The sequence below is a fragment of the Prunus mume genome, linkage group LG2 (genome assembly GCF_029339155.1).
Source record: "Prunus mume cultivar Tortuosa linkage group LG2, ASM2933915v1, whole genome shotgun sequence".
Taxonomy (NCBI): Eukaryota; Viridiplantae; Streptophyta; class Magnoliopsida; order Rosales; family Rosaceae; genus Prunus; species Prunus mume.
Genome location: NC_142699.1, coordinates 22,484,623 through 22,498,223, shown reverse-complemented (window position 1 = coordinate 22,498,223; position 13,601 = coordinate 22,484,623). Strand labels below are relative to the sequence as shown.

General features: G+C 38.7%; 2 protein-coding genes across 2 annotated transcripts; one reads left to right on the top strand and one right to left on the bottom strand.

The window, feature by feature from the left end:
* Window positions 1–215: 215 nt before the first annotated feature.
* Window positions 216–3,770, bottom strand: PHT2;1 (phosphate transporter 2;1). Its single transcript, XM_008223691.3, has 3 exons — window positions 2,752–3,770; window positions 1,603–1,794; window positions 216–1,183 (listed from the first exon to the last, which is right to left on the bottom strand). Exons 1-3 carry the CDS (start codon window positions 3,502–3,504, stop codon window positions 359–361), a joined length of 1,770 nt encoding a protein of 589 aa, XP_008221913.1. The 5' UTR covers window positions 3,505–3,770; the 3' UTR covers window positions 216–358.
* Window positions 3,771–12,270: 8,500 nt separating this feature from the next.
* LOC103321846 (uncharacterized) lies at window positions 12,271–13,497 on the top strand. The gene is made up of 2 exons (XM_008223690.2): window positions 12,271–12,617; window positions 12,723–13,497. Exons 1-2 carry the CDS (start codon window positions 12,461–12,463, stop codon window positions 13,232–13,234), a joined length of 669 nt encoding a protein of 222 aa, XP_008221912.1. The 5' UTR covers window positions 12,271–12,460; the 3' UTR covers window positions 13,235–13,497.
* Window positions 13,498–13,601: the final 104 nt, after the last annotated feature.

The window sequence follows — 13,601 nt, the reverse complement described above, 5'->3', positions numbered from 1 at the left end:
ATCTAGGGGTTGTGTTTTCTATATCTAAGAGTTGTACTTGAGCTGCATAGTTAACCAACATGGTGGATCATCCTTGAATTTTTTTGGGGTATGTTCCTTCTTTGAAAATAAAGAGCATTTTTGTAGGTAGATGCTTCCTTAAAGAACATACATGTCTTTAATAATCTTGAGCAAGGATTCCGTATATATGTACGGCGGTATAGGATACTCAAACAGAAGAAACACCAGTGTAGAATTCAAGAAGAAAAAGGCTGTGAGCACAAGCAAGATCTTTAGTTCCACAAATCTGTAAAAGAAGTGGTTGTTTTTCAATTAATGACTTACATCAACTGTCCATCACTTCTATCTTCAAATGTACTCACAAAATATAAGACAAAAGCTTGGTAAGGATCCATGTGTAGACAACAGAAAAGAAAGCACCAGCTGGAATTGTCACAGCCCAAGAAGCCACAATTTCCCTCACTGTTTCTGCTCTAACTCTATTAAGCCCCCTTGCAAATCCCACCCCCATGACTGCACCCACCAGAGTATGAGTTGCAGAGATTGGTAGTCCCAGCTTTGATGCAAATAGAACCACAGAGGCTGCAGCAAACTCAGCTGCAAATCCTCTAGTTGGTGTCAGTTCTGTAATCTTCTTCCCAATTGTTGCTATTACCCTATACCCCCACATAGTGAGACCTGCTACAATTCCAAATCCTCCCCATGCTAGAACATCAGTTGGAATAACAATCTCAGCTCCACTGGCACCGCCATGAAGAATAGATAATGCAGCAGCCAAAGGACCTATTGCATTGGAGACATCATTCCCACCATGGGCAAATGACATGAAGCAGGCTGAGAGGATTTGCATGTATCCAAAGACCCCATATACTATTTCCAACTGGGTACCCGTTGGACCTGCAATATCAGAGAGAAACCCAATGTTTTTTTGGTGGATGGTACCCTCTTTTTGCTCTGCTTCTGATGATGCGGACTTGAGGAGGAGATGACCTAGCTGCTTTCGGATAATTCTGTACACAAGGACCGCACCTGCAATTCCACAGGCTAGAGCCCGGGCCAGAGCCAAAGCCAAGCTTTCTCCAAGAGGAAAGGCTGCAAATGAGATTCCACTCACTCCCACGAGTACAGCAATTGGTGCTGCTGCAGCTGCAGCTTGTCCAGGATTTGGAGCACTATACACAAACTGAAAGGAACAGAGAAGAAGAAGATGAGTTGTAAGCAATAAGAAGTGTATTCTCAATTTTTGAGCAGAAAATCAGGTTCTGTAAAATGCTAAGACTAAGAGTTAGACATATAGAGTGATGCTCTAAAGGCAAAGCTTCAGCCCTATCCTAGAGGCACCATACAGTTTCTCAGCCATGCTTAGGGCTTATGGTTTTGACTTAGTTTGGAAATCAAAGGAAACCATGTTTTTTCTAACCAAAATATAGTCTTTGGTAATAAGATCGGTTAAGGGTTACAAGCGAAGCAAACATGTGGTAGCCTTTCTTCATTAATTAGCAGGTAAATTCTTGTATGTTATCATAAGCCAACGCCATACCCATAAATGATATAAGGCAGAGGATCATTTGACAGTTCCATCTCCAAAGAAGGGGAACATACCCTACGAATGCATTTGTATACAAGAAAGGACATCAGTGCTCCCATGAACGGTGAGATAACCCATGAAGAAATCACTCTTGCCAATGAGCTCCAGAAGACGGCACCTGCTCCCCCATAGACAAGTCCAAACCCAACCATCGATCCTACTATACAGTGCGTTGTTGAGACAGGCCAGCCATAATATGATGCAACCTGACTAGCAGAAGACAATTAGTGATGGATAGAAGAAAGAACAGGAGAATGTAGCATATAAGTGCACAACTAAATCCAGGGGGAAAATATGCAGCACATAAATGAACAACCAAATTCAAAGTCCTTGTTTTTTTCTTTTTCTTTCTGAAACAACTACATTCAAAATCAAGAGGTCTCTGTCACGGAAGAGTATATTGTTGCTTTCTTCCATAGAGGTCTCTGTCATTCTGAATGAGTTATGCTGCATGATACATAATTGCTAATGTAATACATTCGTTAAGTTCGAAAAAAGAAAACTCTATATGCTTGTTAAATAAGAGATATTTTTAGTGAGGTGGTCATACTGCAACGTGGTATTACTATTTTGATCATAAAACTCGTAGTACTAAAGAAGATTCAGAGGGTGAATTATCCTAAGACTGAGAAGCTTCCCTTCACACGCATTTGATTGAAAAGACCAGCTCTTACTCTTTTCCAATGTCATTGTATGCATGTATCAAGGAAATCTTGGTTTGATGATTTTGAGGGACAACTCATTCAAGTAGGTCATCGATCAAGCGAAACACGAAACCACAAAATACATGCAGTGGAAGTTTGTTCTTATTATTGCACAACGGTTAAACATTTATAAATATCTAACAGCCATCCATTCTGTCCTGTCTGGGTAACATATTCCAGAAGTTGGTCCATAAAAGTTACTTTAAGTAACCCAACAAAAGGACCAAGATATTGAACTCAACATAACTAGGCCTCCTCCATGATCCACACAAAGTTAGTTCAATACTAATTAATTTAGTTTGATTTCTCCCAATAAGCCATGAGAATTCTACCAAATCCAGATATGCTCTTTGCTAATATCTCCCCTTTTGGTCTCATAGGAATTGAATATGTTAATCCCATAACTAACTTCGACAGAACTGAGATAGAAATAAAAACAGAGGAAAAACAATATTATACCTGCAACCAAGTACCAGCAGCACCAAGCGAAGAAAGCAAGCCAGCAAAGAGCAGAGTGTCTTTGCCCTGAAACACATTAGCAACAAGAATGCCCTTTTGCATTGTGCTTGTCACATGAGTCCCCATAAAAAATGCTCCTGAGAATTCCAACACTGCAGCAGTTACAACAGCCTGCCTTAGCGTCAATGCCCCTGAACCCACCGAAGTCCCCATGGCATTGGCCACGTCATTGGCTCCAATATTCCAAGCCATGTAGAAACCAAACAACAGCGTTGCATAAGACAACATCTTGGTCTTCAAGGCCATGCCTTGCCACAGAGACTTCATGAAAAATGGAAGACTCAGAGCTGCAAACACTATGCATATGGAAATGGCTGAAGCTGTGCGGGAAGATATGTGGAAGGCCTGAGCCATTCCAGGCGACTCAGCTTGGTCCTCTGTTTTTGTATTCTCGTGATGTTCTTCAGCTTCGGCATCTTGGTTTTGCTGTTTTTCACCTTCCGCTTCTGCAAAAGAAGATAAACTGGCAAAAGGGTGTGTGATTTTCGAGTTGTTTAGCCTCAAAATGGGGAGAAAAGACTTGGGCAGTGGTGTTTGGGGCCTGAGAAAGTTTGTCTCTTTCCTTGGGAAGTAGGTTTCAGTTGAAAAGGAAAAAGAGCGGTGCTTTGGGAGATAGAGATGAGAATTATGGAGAAGAAATGCTTCTGGTGTGATGGTGTTTCTTGCAGAAGATAGGCAATAAGAAGGAGTCATTTCTTAGGTGAAGAAAGAGGGCAGAGAGAGTGAGGAACAGAGAGGGTGGAGAATCCAAAGGGGATTATTCAGGTGGATTCTTGGCCATGGAATTTGGTGGGGGAGAGGAGGAGAATGGAGTAGGTGGTGGTAGAGGAACAGAGGGGAGTGCATTTTTGAGTTGGATATGATTTTTTTTTCTTTTAATTTTTTTTTGGTTGGAAAGAAAGGGAGGTAAGAGTGGATTTGGCTGCTTCCTTTCTTCGATTGGGACAAGTGGTGGTCCTATTTCTTGAGAGACTTCTCACCACCACTCACATATATTCCCTGGTCAATATTCAGAAAAATTAGAGTTTATGAAAAAATGAGGGGAAGAAAAAAGAGAACATATCAAGCACACCACCATATCTCCTAGAGTTGATGGCGTTTCTCCTTATGGCGCTTGTGGTGGCCAACTTGATCAACTCCAATTCTGGTCTATTTTTAGAACACACATAACATATTGTTGGATAGAGAACATTAACTACTTGATTACAAGCGAATATGGATATGTTTGGTGTATTCCGCACAACTACAATATCGCGTGTATCAAACAAATAAAAAACGAATATGAATATGTTTGGTTACTAGAATTGAATTTGATTAAGAGGTTTGATTGAATTGCATTTGATTACATTGACTTGGAATGATAAATATCATTCATTAGCACTAGTGTTCCGAATTTGAACCGCGGCTCTCCGGTCTGGGGTCCAGGATCAAAGAGTTGGAACTTGGACTAGTGAGTTACATCAGCATTCATGTTTTAACACCAAACATGGTATTGGATTAAGCTGATCAAATCCTACAACTTTTTTCACCAACCAAACGAGGCCCGGAAGAAGGAGAGCTTCAAAGTTTCAAACCCCTGGGCCCAAGAGACCACAAATATTTTGGGCCGAGCCTGACAACACAAGTCAACTGTGTCAGCGGGAGTAATTGGACCGACCCAAATCTGTAGCAACCCTAGAGTAAAAACTTATTTTTCATTATGCTAAACGCATGAGTGATTGGGCCTCACAAACAGATAACAACCCATCAGTGCTCCAATTATGTCAAGCCGAGGACCTTATTAGGTGACCATACAATACAAAACGGTCGAATCACAGGTTCATGGAGCTTCTATCGAAACATGAATTGACTTTGGTCAAATCTAGCTATGTATGGGTCTTCATATAAAGGTGAGGGATGAGAACCGCAAACACAATTCTAAACCCCCGATGTCGACGTAACCCTAAATCCTAAACCCTAAAAAAAATTCCAAAACCGCAACACAACAAGGACGCGCATTCACATTGTACTAGAATAGGGCTCGTCAATGGGCCGGGCCGGGCTAGCCCGCCCAAATTTAACGGGCTTGGGCCGGGCCGGGCTTTAAAGAGAGAGAAAATATCGGGCCGGGCCGGGCCGGGTTTTAGAAAATTCAAAGCCCAAGCCCAACCCAAAGGTCGGGCTTGGGCCGGGCCGGGCCGGGCTTTAAAGAGGAGAGAGAAAATATCGGGCCGGGCCGGGCCGGGTTTTTTTAGAAAATTCAAAGCCCAAGCCCAACCCATAGGTCGGGCTTGAGAAAGCCCATTGGGCCGGGCTGGGCTAAGCCCAACGGGCCGGGCCGAAACGGGCCTACTTCATTCGAAAAAAATCATAAACTTAATCATAAGGGCATTTTAGTCTAAATTTGAGATTAAACTCACTTAATTCCAATATTTTCACATCAAACCAAATTCATAAAATACTCAATAAAGTCACACAACTTAATAAGATTTTCCACAAAAATAATAAAACAAAGTATTATTTTTGAGGTTATTACATAATTAGACCATAATACGTTTTAAGAAATAATTTAAAAAAATAATAAGTATCAAAAAGATATTTTTTTTAAATGATGGTATAAATAAATATGTAAATGTTTGGTGATGTGTTCAAGAAAAACATGATTATATTTGGTGGTAGTAGTATGATTATGTTTCGTGATATGATTATGTTTAGTGATATGATATATTGTTCATCTTATTTATATATATATATATAATTGTTGTATTAATAATTGACACAAATTAATGTGCTAATCATCCAATTATAAACTAGGAATGAGTAAAGAAAAGTAAATGAAATGAAACAAATTATATATGTGATTTAAGTGATATAATCCTAATCCTAAACTCTTATTTATACATAATTATATATCTATGCGGGCCTAACGGGCCGGGCTTTTGTGGGTGGGCCGGGCTTTCTTGGCTTAATCGGGCCGGGCCAGCTTGCCAAGCCTGGGGCGGGCCATCTCAAAGCCCATAACGGGCCGGGCCGGGCTTTTTCCAATGGGCCGGGCGGGCCCCCATCGGCCCATGAGCCCGCGGGCCAAATGATGAGGCCTATACTAGAATATGCTTGCTTTATATACCGAGCATATAGTATATTGGAAAAATAAAGTGGTCTCTCTTGGGTCAAAAAGGTTGTGCATCCAATCATATAGAGCTTCCTTGATTTTGGACGGTTTGGAGCTTTATGCTGCTACCTATCCTATGTCATCCCTCCCTCCCGACTCCCTACCCTTTTTCAGATTCCTCGTCAAGCTGAAAATCTTTCACATTTGGATTGAAAATTTGGAAGTGAGTTAACTCACTCACTCGGGTAATTAACAAAAGAAAGAATAATGGAAACTAATTAATCTGCTTGGTTTTGTTTTATATAAATTCCACCTAACTTTGTCGCCGCGATTTGGTCCATTTGTACATGCATGAGCTACTTTTAAAAATCTAATCAATCATTTGGCAAAACAATCAAGCATATATATACAATTCATTCGTATAAGTTAGGTGGAGGAGAAGATATCTAAGTGGAGGAGGCACCTTTTTTAGACTAATTAAGCGTCCTCAAAATTAGCATTAAATAAAACTTCTTATTTTTTTGATTTTTCTGACATAGCGATATTCTAAACTACACTATTGTACGGGAAGGGGATATAACTCAAGTGCAAGGGTAGGAATACAATACCTTGGCCACTATTCACCCACACCAAATCCACATGGTTTCTAGAGTCCACTTTTGTAATTTTAAACATAATAGTGAAAGAATAAGTTCTCTTTCTTTTTTTTTTTTTGGTAAAAAAAGTTTAGAATGGGGGGAGGCTACACCATCCCAGGGTCAAGGCATATCAAATCTTCTTTGAGGACTTATAGAGGGGGTCTTATAACCATTTTTTTGATTTTTACAAATTACCCACTAAAAGGGATTGTCGGCAACATGACACAAACCTAAACCTAAATAGTAAATAGAATGATCCTTACATACTCAACAAACTCCAAGAATAAGTCCCTTGGTAATATATTAGCTTTAACCTTTATTATGCAAGACATTCCCGCATTCTTCTCTGCTAGCATAGCAGCAGTTTAATTCAAAATTCTCTAGCTTCAATGCATCCATCCAAATTCCAATATTAATTCGAAAGTCCAAATTGGTAGAGAGGGACCATCCACTCAGTGAACCCTTTTGGTCCCCCATTGAGTTCAGGGGAGCTTCTACAATGAGGAGTTAAAGTGAGGAGGTTATTTGAGGAGACTAATCCGACCACAAAACATTTAAAATATTTAAGTCTCATGATTTCTTTACATTTGTTGATGGTGAGATTTGACCTCTCAAATAAAGCTCCTCACTTTAAGCCCTTATTATAGCCTTTCCGTAAGTTCAGAATCATAAGAAAGTACAAGCCTTCAACACTCAAAGCCGAGTTCAGAATCAAAGCCTTTGGTCCACTGGGTCCCAACCGGACGCGGCCCATCACTTTTACCATTTCCACATCTGTGGGGAGCGTGCCAAACCCTCCACTGTGCATGCTGCCAACCCAATCGCACTCTGCCACATCATAAATCGAGAAGCTTACTCCATATACTACCAGAGGTCGGCACGTGGCACAGTGGCACATTGGCACATTGGCAAAGCAACCTCAGATTCTCATCTCCAATAACACTTTACCAACTTATTGTACACAACATTAATGGAGACATTAGTTTTTTTCTCCGATTTTAAATCATTTTAAATTAATCTAATTTATAAAGAGAAAAATCAAATTTCGGTGAAAAGAGCTAACTATTCTGATTAATTAATTTAACCCACATATACTAGATTGTAATTTTTAATTACCAATTAATTAGAGAAAACAAATAAAATACAAACACGGCAACTTAAATTTAGTGTAATAACTTTGTGACTCTAGCATTATTCCATCATCTTGAGAGTCAACTTTAACGGTAGATCGGGGTCCCCAATACAAGACATGGGTCCTATACTATATCAATATGTCGGTACACAATAGTGTAAGGTGATGATCAAGCATGTATTTTGAAAGCCCACTTACCAAATTTTTAGGTACATACATGACACACATTAGTCTTTCCACCACATCTATTTTGTTTTGCCTCGTCATTTTATCGGTCCCCTTCCTTGCCCAAAACGACCTTCTCTTAATTGAAAATAGCTTCGAGCTTGTGGCCAACATTAGTGACTCACACGCTTTTGAAAACAGAACAAAACGACAGTCGACTGTTTATCAAAAAACACTGTAAGTTGGGTGGTTTTTTTTGTTATAGACAGAGATCGTGTCAGCATCCCAATTACAAGTGTTCTCGGTGGGTCCATGACACGTGTAAAAGATAGATTGCAAAGTCAGGGTATGAATATCCAATTCCCAGATTAGCTCCACAAAAGGCACATAAACAAGTGTGTAATTACGGAATAAGAACATGCTGCTAGTTACATTTAATTTGTTTTCCGTCCAAACTTACTCTGAATCATGTTGGTTCAGAAAGCCTAAAATACTTTCACTCAAAAATTCATGCGACAAATTGGTATTCGTAGTATTATTGTTGTTTTGTAAGCTGCTCTCCACTTTGTAGTTGGGAATTGGGACCTACAGAATAAACTATAATTATAATATGCAAGTGGCATATCATATGCATGATGTATGTGAATAAACCAAGCAAAGTGCATGATTCTCGCACGTAAAGGATAAGGAGATAAAGGTGGATATGCTCAGCAACTTTTGAACTATTGTGCAAAATTATTATTATTATTATTATTAAGATTTTTTTTTTTGTCAACATTATTATTAAGAATTTGGAAACATGGTATAGAGGAAGGTGGGAGATAGATAGAGTTTGATATATGGCTAGAGTAGGAGGACCCCATTGACATGTTCATCTTTCAAATTGAAAGATAATTGCATGACATAATCAAGGAAAAGGACAAGGGATTAGAGGATTTTAGCAAATTTTAAGTCTAGTCTCTAATGAGAGGTTATCCTAAAAGAGCAGATAGATAGTGTGTGTTCGGATAAGGAATTGCATGACCTTTCAATCGAGTTGTCATTTGTCAATGATACATAATCTTTTGGACTCGCCATTACAGTTTCATTTCCAAACTGCTTACTTTGATTATGATTTTTTTTTTTTTTTTTGGGGTAAAGATCGAGATTCTAATGTGATGATTTCTTACGTATTCTAAATGGAACCTCACTCTTAATTGCCAGAAGAGACTGATGTGATGATGCATGACAATGGTCCTATGTTGCAATTGATCGTGCTTGTATTTATGTTCAGGTGTATTGTCCATTTGCTATTTGAAAATGTTATTAGATCCAAGGATGAAAATATCTGCGATATAGATATTATTCGGCCTTCAATTTATAGATATTTTAGGGGATATATCCATAAATTGAAGGCATGATAATATAAGATATGCATATGATGAAATGTACGTGTATATAATGGGCGATGAAAATCTTGAAAATAAATACAATTAGACTTTAACACAATGAAGACACCATTATCCAAACATAACCCAACCCTACCCATTAATGCATAACCCAACATTATATAGGCTTAATGATAACGGAAATGAGAGATGGAAGATTGGGTGAAAAATAAAATCAAACACACAAGAAACCAAGCGACAGAGAGAGGAGAGGATGAGCCAAAGATAGCAGAAATGATTGAGAAGAAAAAGAAGAAGAAGAGAAGTTACTAAATGTTAGAGTTTGGTTTTTGACATTGTGACATTGATTCAATGGCTGGGACCTATGATTACTTTCAAAATTAAAGACAAATTTCTGGGTTATTTGTTTGGTATCAAGAAATATCAATAAATATTGAGAATATGGGGAGTTATCAGGGATACATCGCAGATAAGGGGGAAGAAATAGGCTAACCCCCCTGTATCTGTATTGACACCTAAAAAAAGGGATATATCGACCGATATTTTCATCTTTGATTAGAACCTAAATTAATATTATAAGAAATAATGAAATGGAATGCAGCCGTTTCATACTCATGACTGCATGTTCGTTCTCATAAACTCCAGAAAAACTTTCCTTATCTGGGTTTCATTATCCTTTTCTTCTTATCTTTCTCCTCATTTTGTAAAATTTCAAAGAGACGAACTTCTGTGTAATCTTAACATATTTTACTTATTAAATGAGGAGAAAAATTGAAAAAAAAAAAAAAAGCAATAAAACGAAAGAAGCCCGAATAAGGTATGCCATGTTTAGGAGGGACCGAACTAATAGGTCTGTCAGTTGTCATGAACCGAGCTAAAGCTTACCTCAAAAACCCTAAAACAAAAATATCTGTCTCTAGCAAGCAGACCTACAGATTGTTTCAAATACGACCAACATTACAATGAGGAAGTTGTGTTAATTTGACACCACCCCCTTCCTCTCCTTTGTGAGTCTCAAGAAACCCTGAAATTGCACTTCTCCAAGAATGTGGTGAGTCATGGCTGGACCTCACAGGACCACATGGCCAGTGTGAAGAAGAAGATATACGCAGTAGTGAGTCAGCTACATAACACATACATGTGTATAGAGGTCATCAATCATTTCCGGCCATTTTGTTTAGCAGGTCGACAAAAGCATCTCAGTCTTCTCTTCTAAAAAGTGAAAAATAGACAAACGAACAAACAAAGAAGCGTTTGTGGAGCCCATATGCCTTGCCCTTGCATATCACCGTTTTGCCAGCATGACTATGACCATGAACATGGACTTGCTGATGAAGGCATGTAAACAACGAAGAAAACCAGAAGCATCAATTAGTTTTTTGAGAAGATGTATTTATTCAACAATTCTTTTTTAAACTTTAATTTTTTCCGGTGCGGACGGTAATCTACTAAAGCAGCTGATTAAAGTTGTGAAAATATAAAAAAAAAATAAAAATTCGTTACGTCGGTTAGTTGGAAGAAAGGAAACTTCACTGGAGTTCGATCCTGAAGGTCATAAAAGAAGGGAAATTCATCACTACTGTAGTGGGAACCATTGGCGAAATATCTTTTATGCTTCGAATTATCTTTCCAGGTAATGATAGACAGTACTCGTCCACATTCACATACGAGGTAACGACCAAACGAGAGTGAATTATAAAGTGCTCCATATGCGTACAAACAAAAGTAACAGATGGACAAAGAAATGAGAAAATGGAGCACAAAACGACAAAACATTGTTAACTACGGTCGACACTATTCTTAGTATTCTTAGGGATGGGAGAGTTTTTATTTTTATTTTTTTAATATATATACAAGTCATATTGAGAGAATGGAGATCGAACACCGAAGCTTGGATAATTCTTCTTAATTAATAGAGCTACAAGTTAAGAAATTATTTGTATAATATTGGAATACAACTATATGATATAATTAGACTAATTGTTATCAAGATCTAAAATATCGATGGTATTGGAAATATCGGTAGTCCAAAAACACAGAAATGTCTATGAAAATATCGGAATATTATCGATATCGATAAAAATTGAATAAAAACCATAGAAATTGTAAGAAAAACTTGAAATTTTTTATTGAAACTTTGGAGGATGTTTATTTAGTCAATTATTTATTAGTTTATCACAAAAAAATTGGAAGGAAATGCATTGCATGATGGGTTTAACTGATTTAAGTTGATTATATAGCGAGCTGACAAACATTGTGAGTGTAGAAAATATGTAGTAATTAAGGAAAGAAGATTAAACACACCATAATCATTTATATATAATGATTTACTACAATATTTTACACTTATACATTGCATGATAAGATACATGAGTGACTTAGTACCACATAGAGTTTTTATGAGATTCAAAATTTTCAGTATTTTCATTATCTTTATGTGTAGAGTAAGTATATTATGAAGAGTAGTCATCAAATGATAAATCCCCAAAATAGTTTTGCATGTAATTGTTAACATGCCACCAGTATGAATCTGAGATTGGTTAACGTTGTCCATAATGAAAATCATTTGAAGATTGGGTCTCGGATTCTTTCCATGAGCCGCTCGATTCTATCTCAAAAGGAAAGGTCAAATACTCACATTCTCATGTAAAAATCTAATTCTTGTAGGAAAACAAAACAATATAAATGTACATATTTTAGCATATTATCATAAAAACATAAGTAACATAATGGTTAAGGCGTTGAAGGAGTGAAATGCTAGGGGTTTGAATCCATCCCCTTTCTTTTTTCATTACATCGATATTTTTGATATGGTTGATATTATCGATATTTTAGACTATAATTGTTATAACAACATGTGTTAAGATTTTTCACATTAAAATATAATCTCAAAAAATATTTATATAATTATACTCCTTTGCTATAATTGCTCACATTGTTGGGAGAGTCTAAGATAACGTTTCTGCGTACAACCCGCGTTAAAGCTGAGTAACCATCAGTCTTTAAAAAAGTTATTAAAAAAATGGAAAGAAAGAAAGGGAAAAAAAAAAAAAAAAGGCTGACCAACCAATTCTAGTTACTTTACGCTTGCCCTGCCCCTTAAAGAAGAAATGAACTCTATAAATAAAGGGCAAAGTGTACCATACATAGGCTTGAGCACGCAACTCATAGTCTCCAACACTCCTTCTTCTAACCTCTCTTCCCAACTCTTCTTCTAAACCAAACCAGACCCAGAATGGTAGGACCCTCGCTTGACCCCACCAAGCCCTCCACCATCAAGTTCCTCTGCAGCTACGGCGGCAAAATCCTCCCCCGTTATCCCGACGGCAAGCTTCGTTATCTCGGCGGCGAAACCCGCGTCCTCGCCGTCCACCGCAACATTTCCTTTTCCGGTCAGTTAACTCCCGTTTACTCTGTTTCTTTATGCCATCCTCGATGATATATAAAGAGTACATAGGATTGATTGACTGATTTGTTGTGGTGTGGTGTGTTTACAGAGCTGTTGTTGAAGCTGGGTGAGCTGTGTGGGCCCTCCGTGACCGTGAGCCTACGTTGTCAGTTGCCCGCCGAGGATCTCGACACCCTCGTGTCCATAAAGTCCGATGAGGATCTGGCCAATCTCATCGAAGAATACGACAGAGCAGCCGCCTCTGCATCTCCACCGCCTTTTGCCAATTTGAAGATCAGAGCCTTCCTTTCCCTCGTCCCTCCCAAACCATACAAAACGCCGTCGTCTACGCAGTCTTCCTCGGCCTCCGCCTCCACGACGTCGTCCTCCGGCACTTCCTCCTCGTCTAACTACTACTACAGCGCTGCTGCTTCCGGGTCCACTCCCAGGTTCCCCATGGCGTCCACGCCAGTTGACCGCTGTGTCCGCCAAATCTCACAGACTACAACGCCGTTTCAGAAATCAGCCGCCAAGGTTCCTCACTGTGCTAATATTTGCCATGCTCATGGAAGCCCCAGTAGTCGGCTCTATCTCATTCACAACGGCAACCACTGGCAATAACGACACATGTGACACTCTCGGAGTCTCGGACTGAGTACTATAAATATATATGCCACGGCCGGTTAAATACTACCAAACAACTCCCCTTCCCTCCCCCCACCCCACGAAGGAGAAAATACGAACAAAAAAAAGAAGAAGATCAAATATCGTATAGTATTTGATCATATGATGTAATGGGATTGGCGCTATAGCTGTAATCGTTCAGATGGATTGCTTTTCAATATCCGTGGCGACTAATGAATTTCAGTCCAATTTCGTTTTTACATGTGCATGTGTTCATTCATGAATCATGGTGAGTGATTTTGTCTTTTTGCATTTCTGTTTTTCCTTTTTTTTATCTTCCAAAGTCCATTATACCATACAGCAG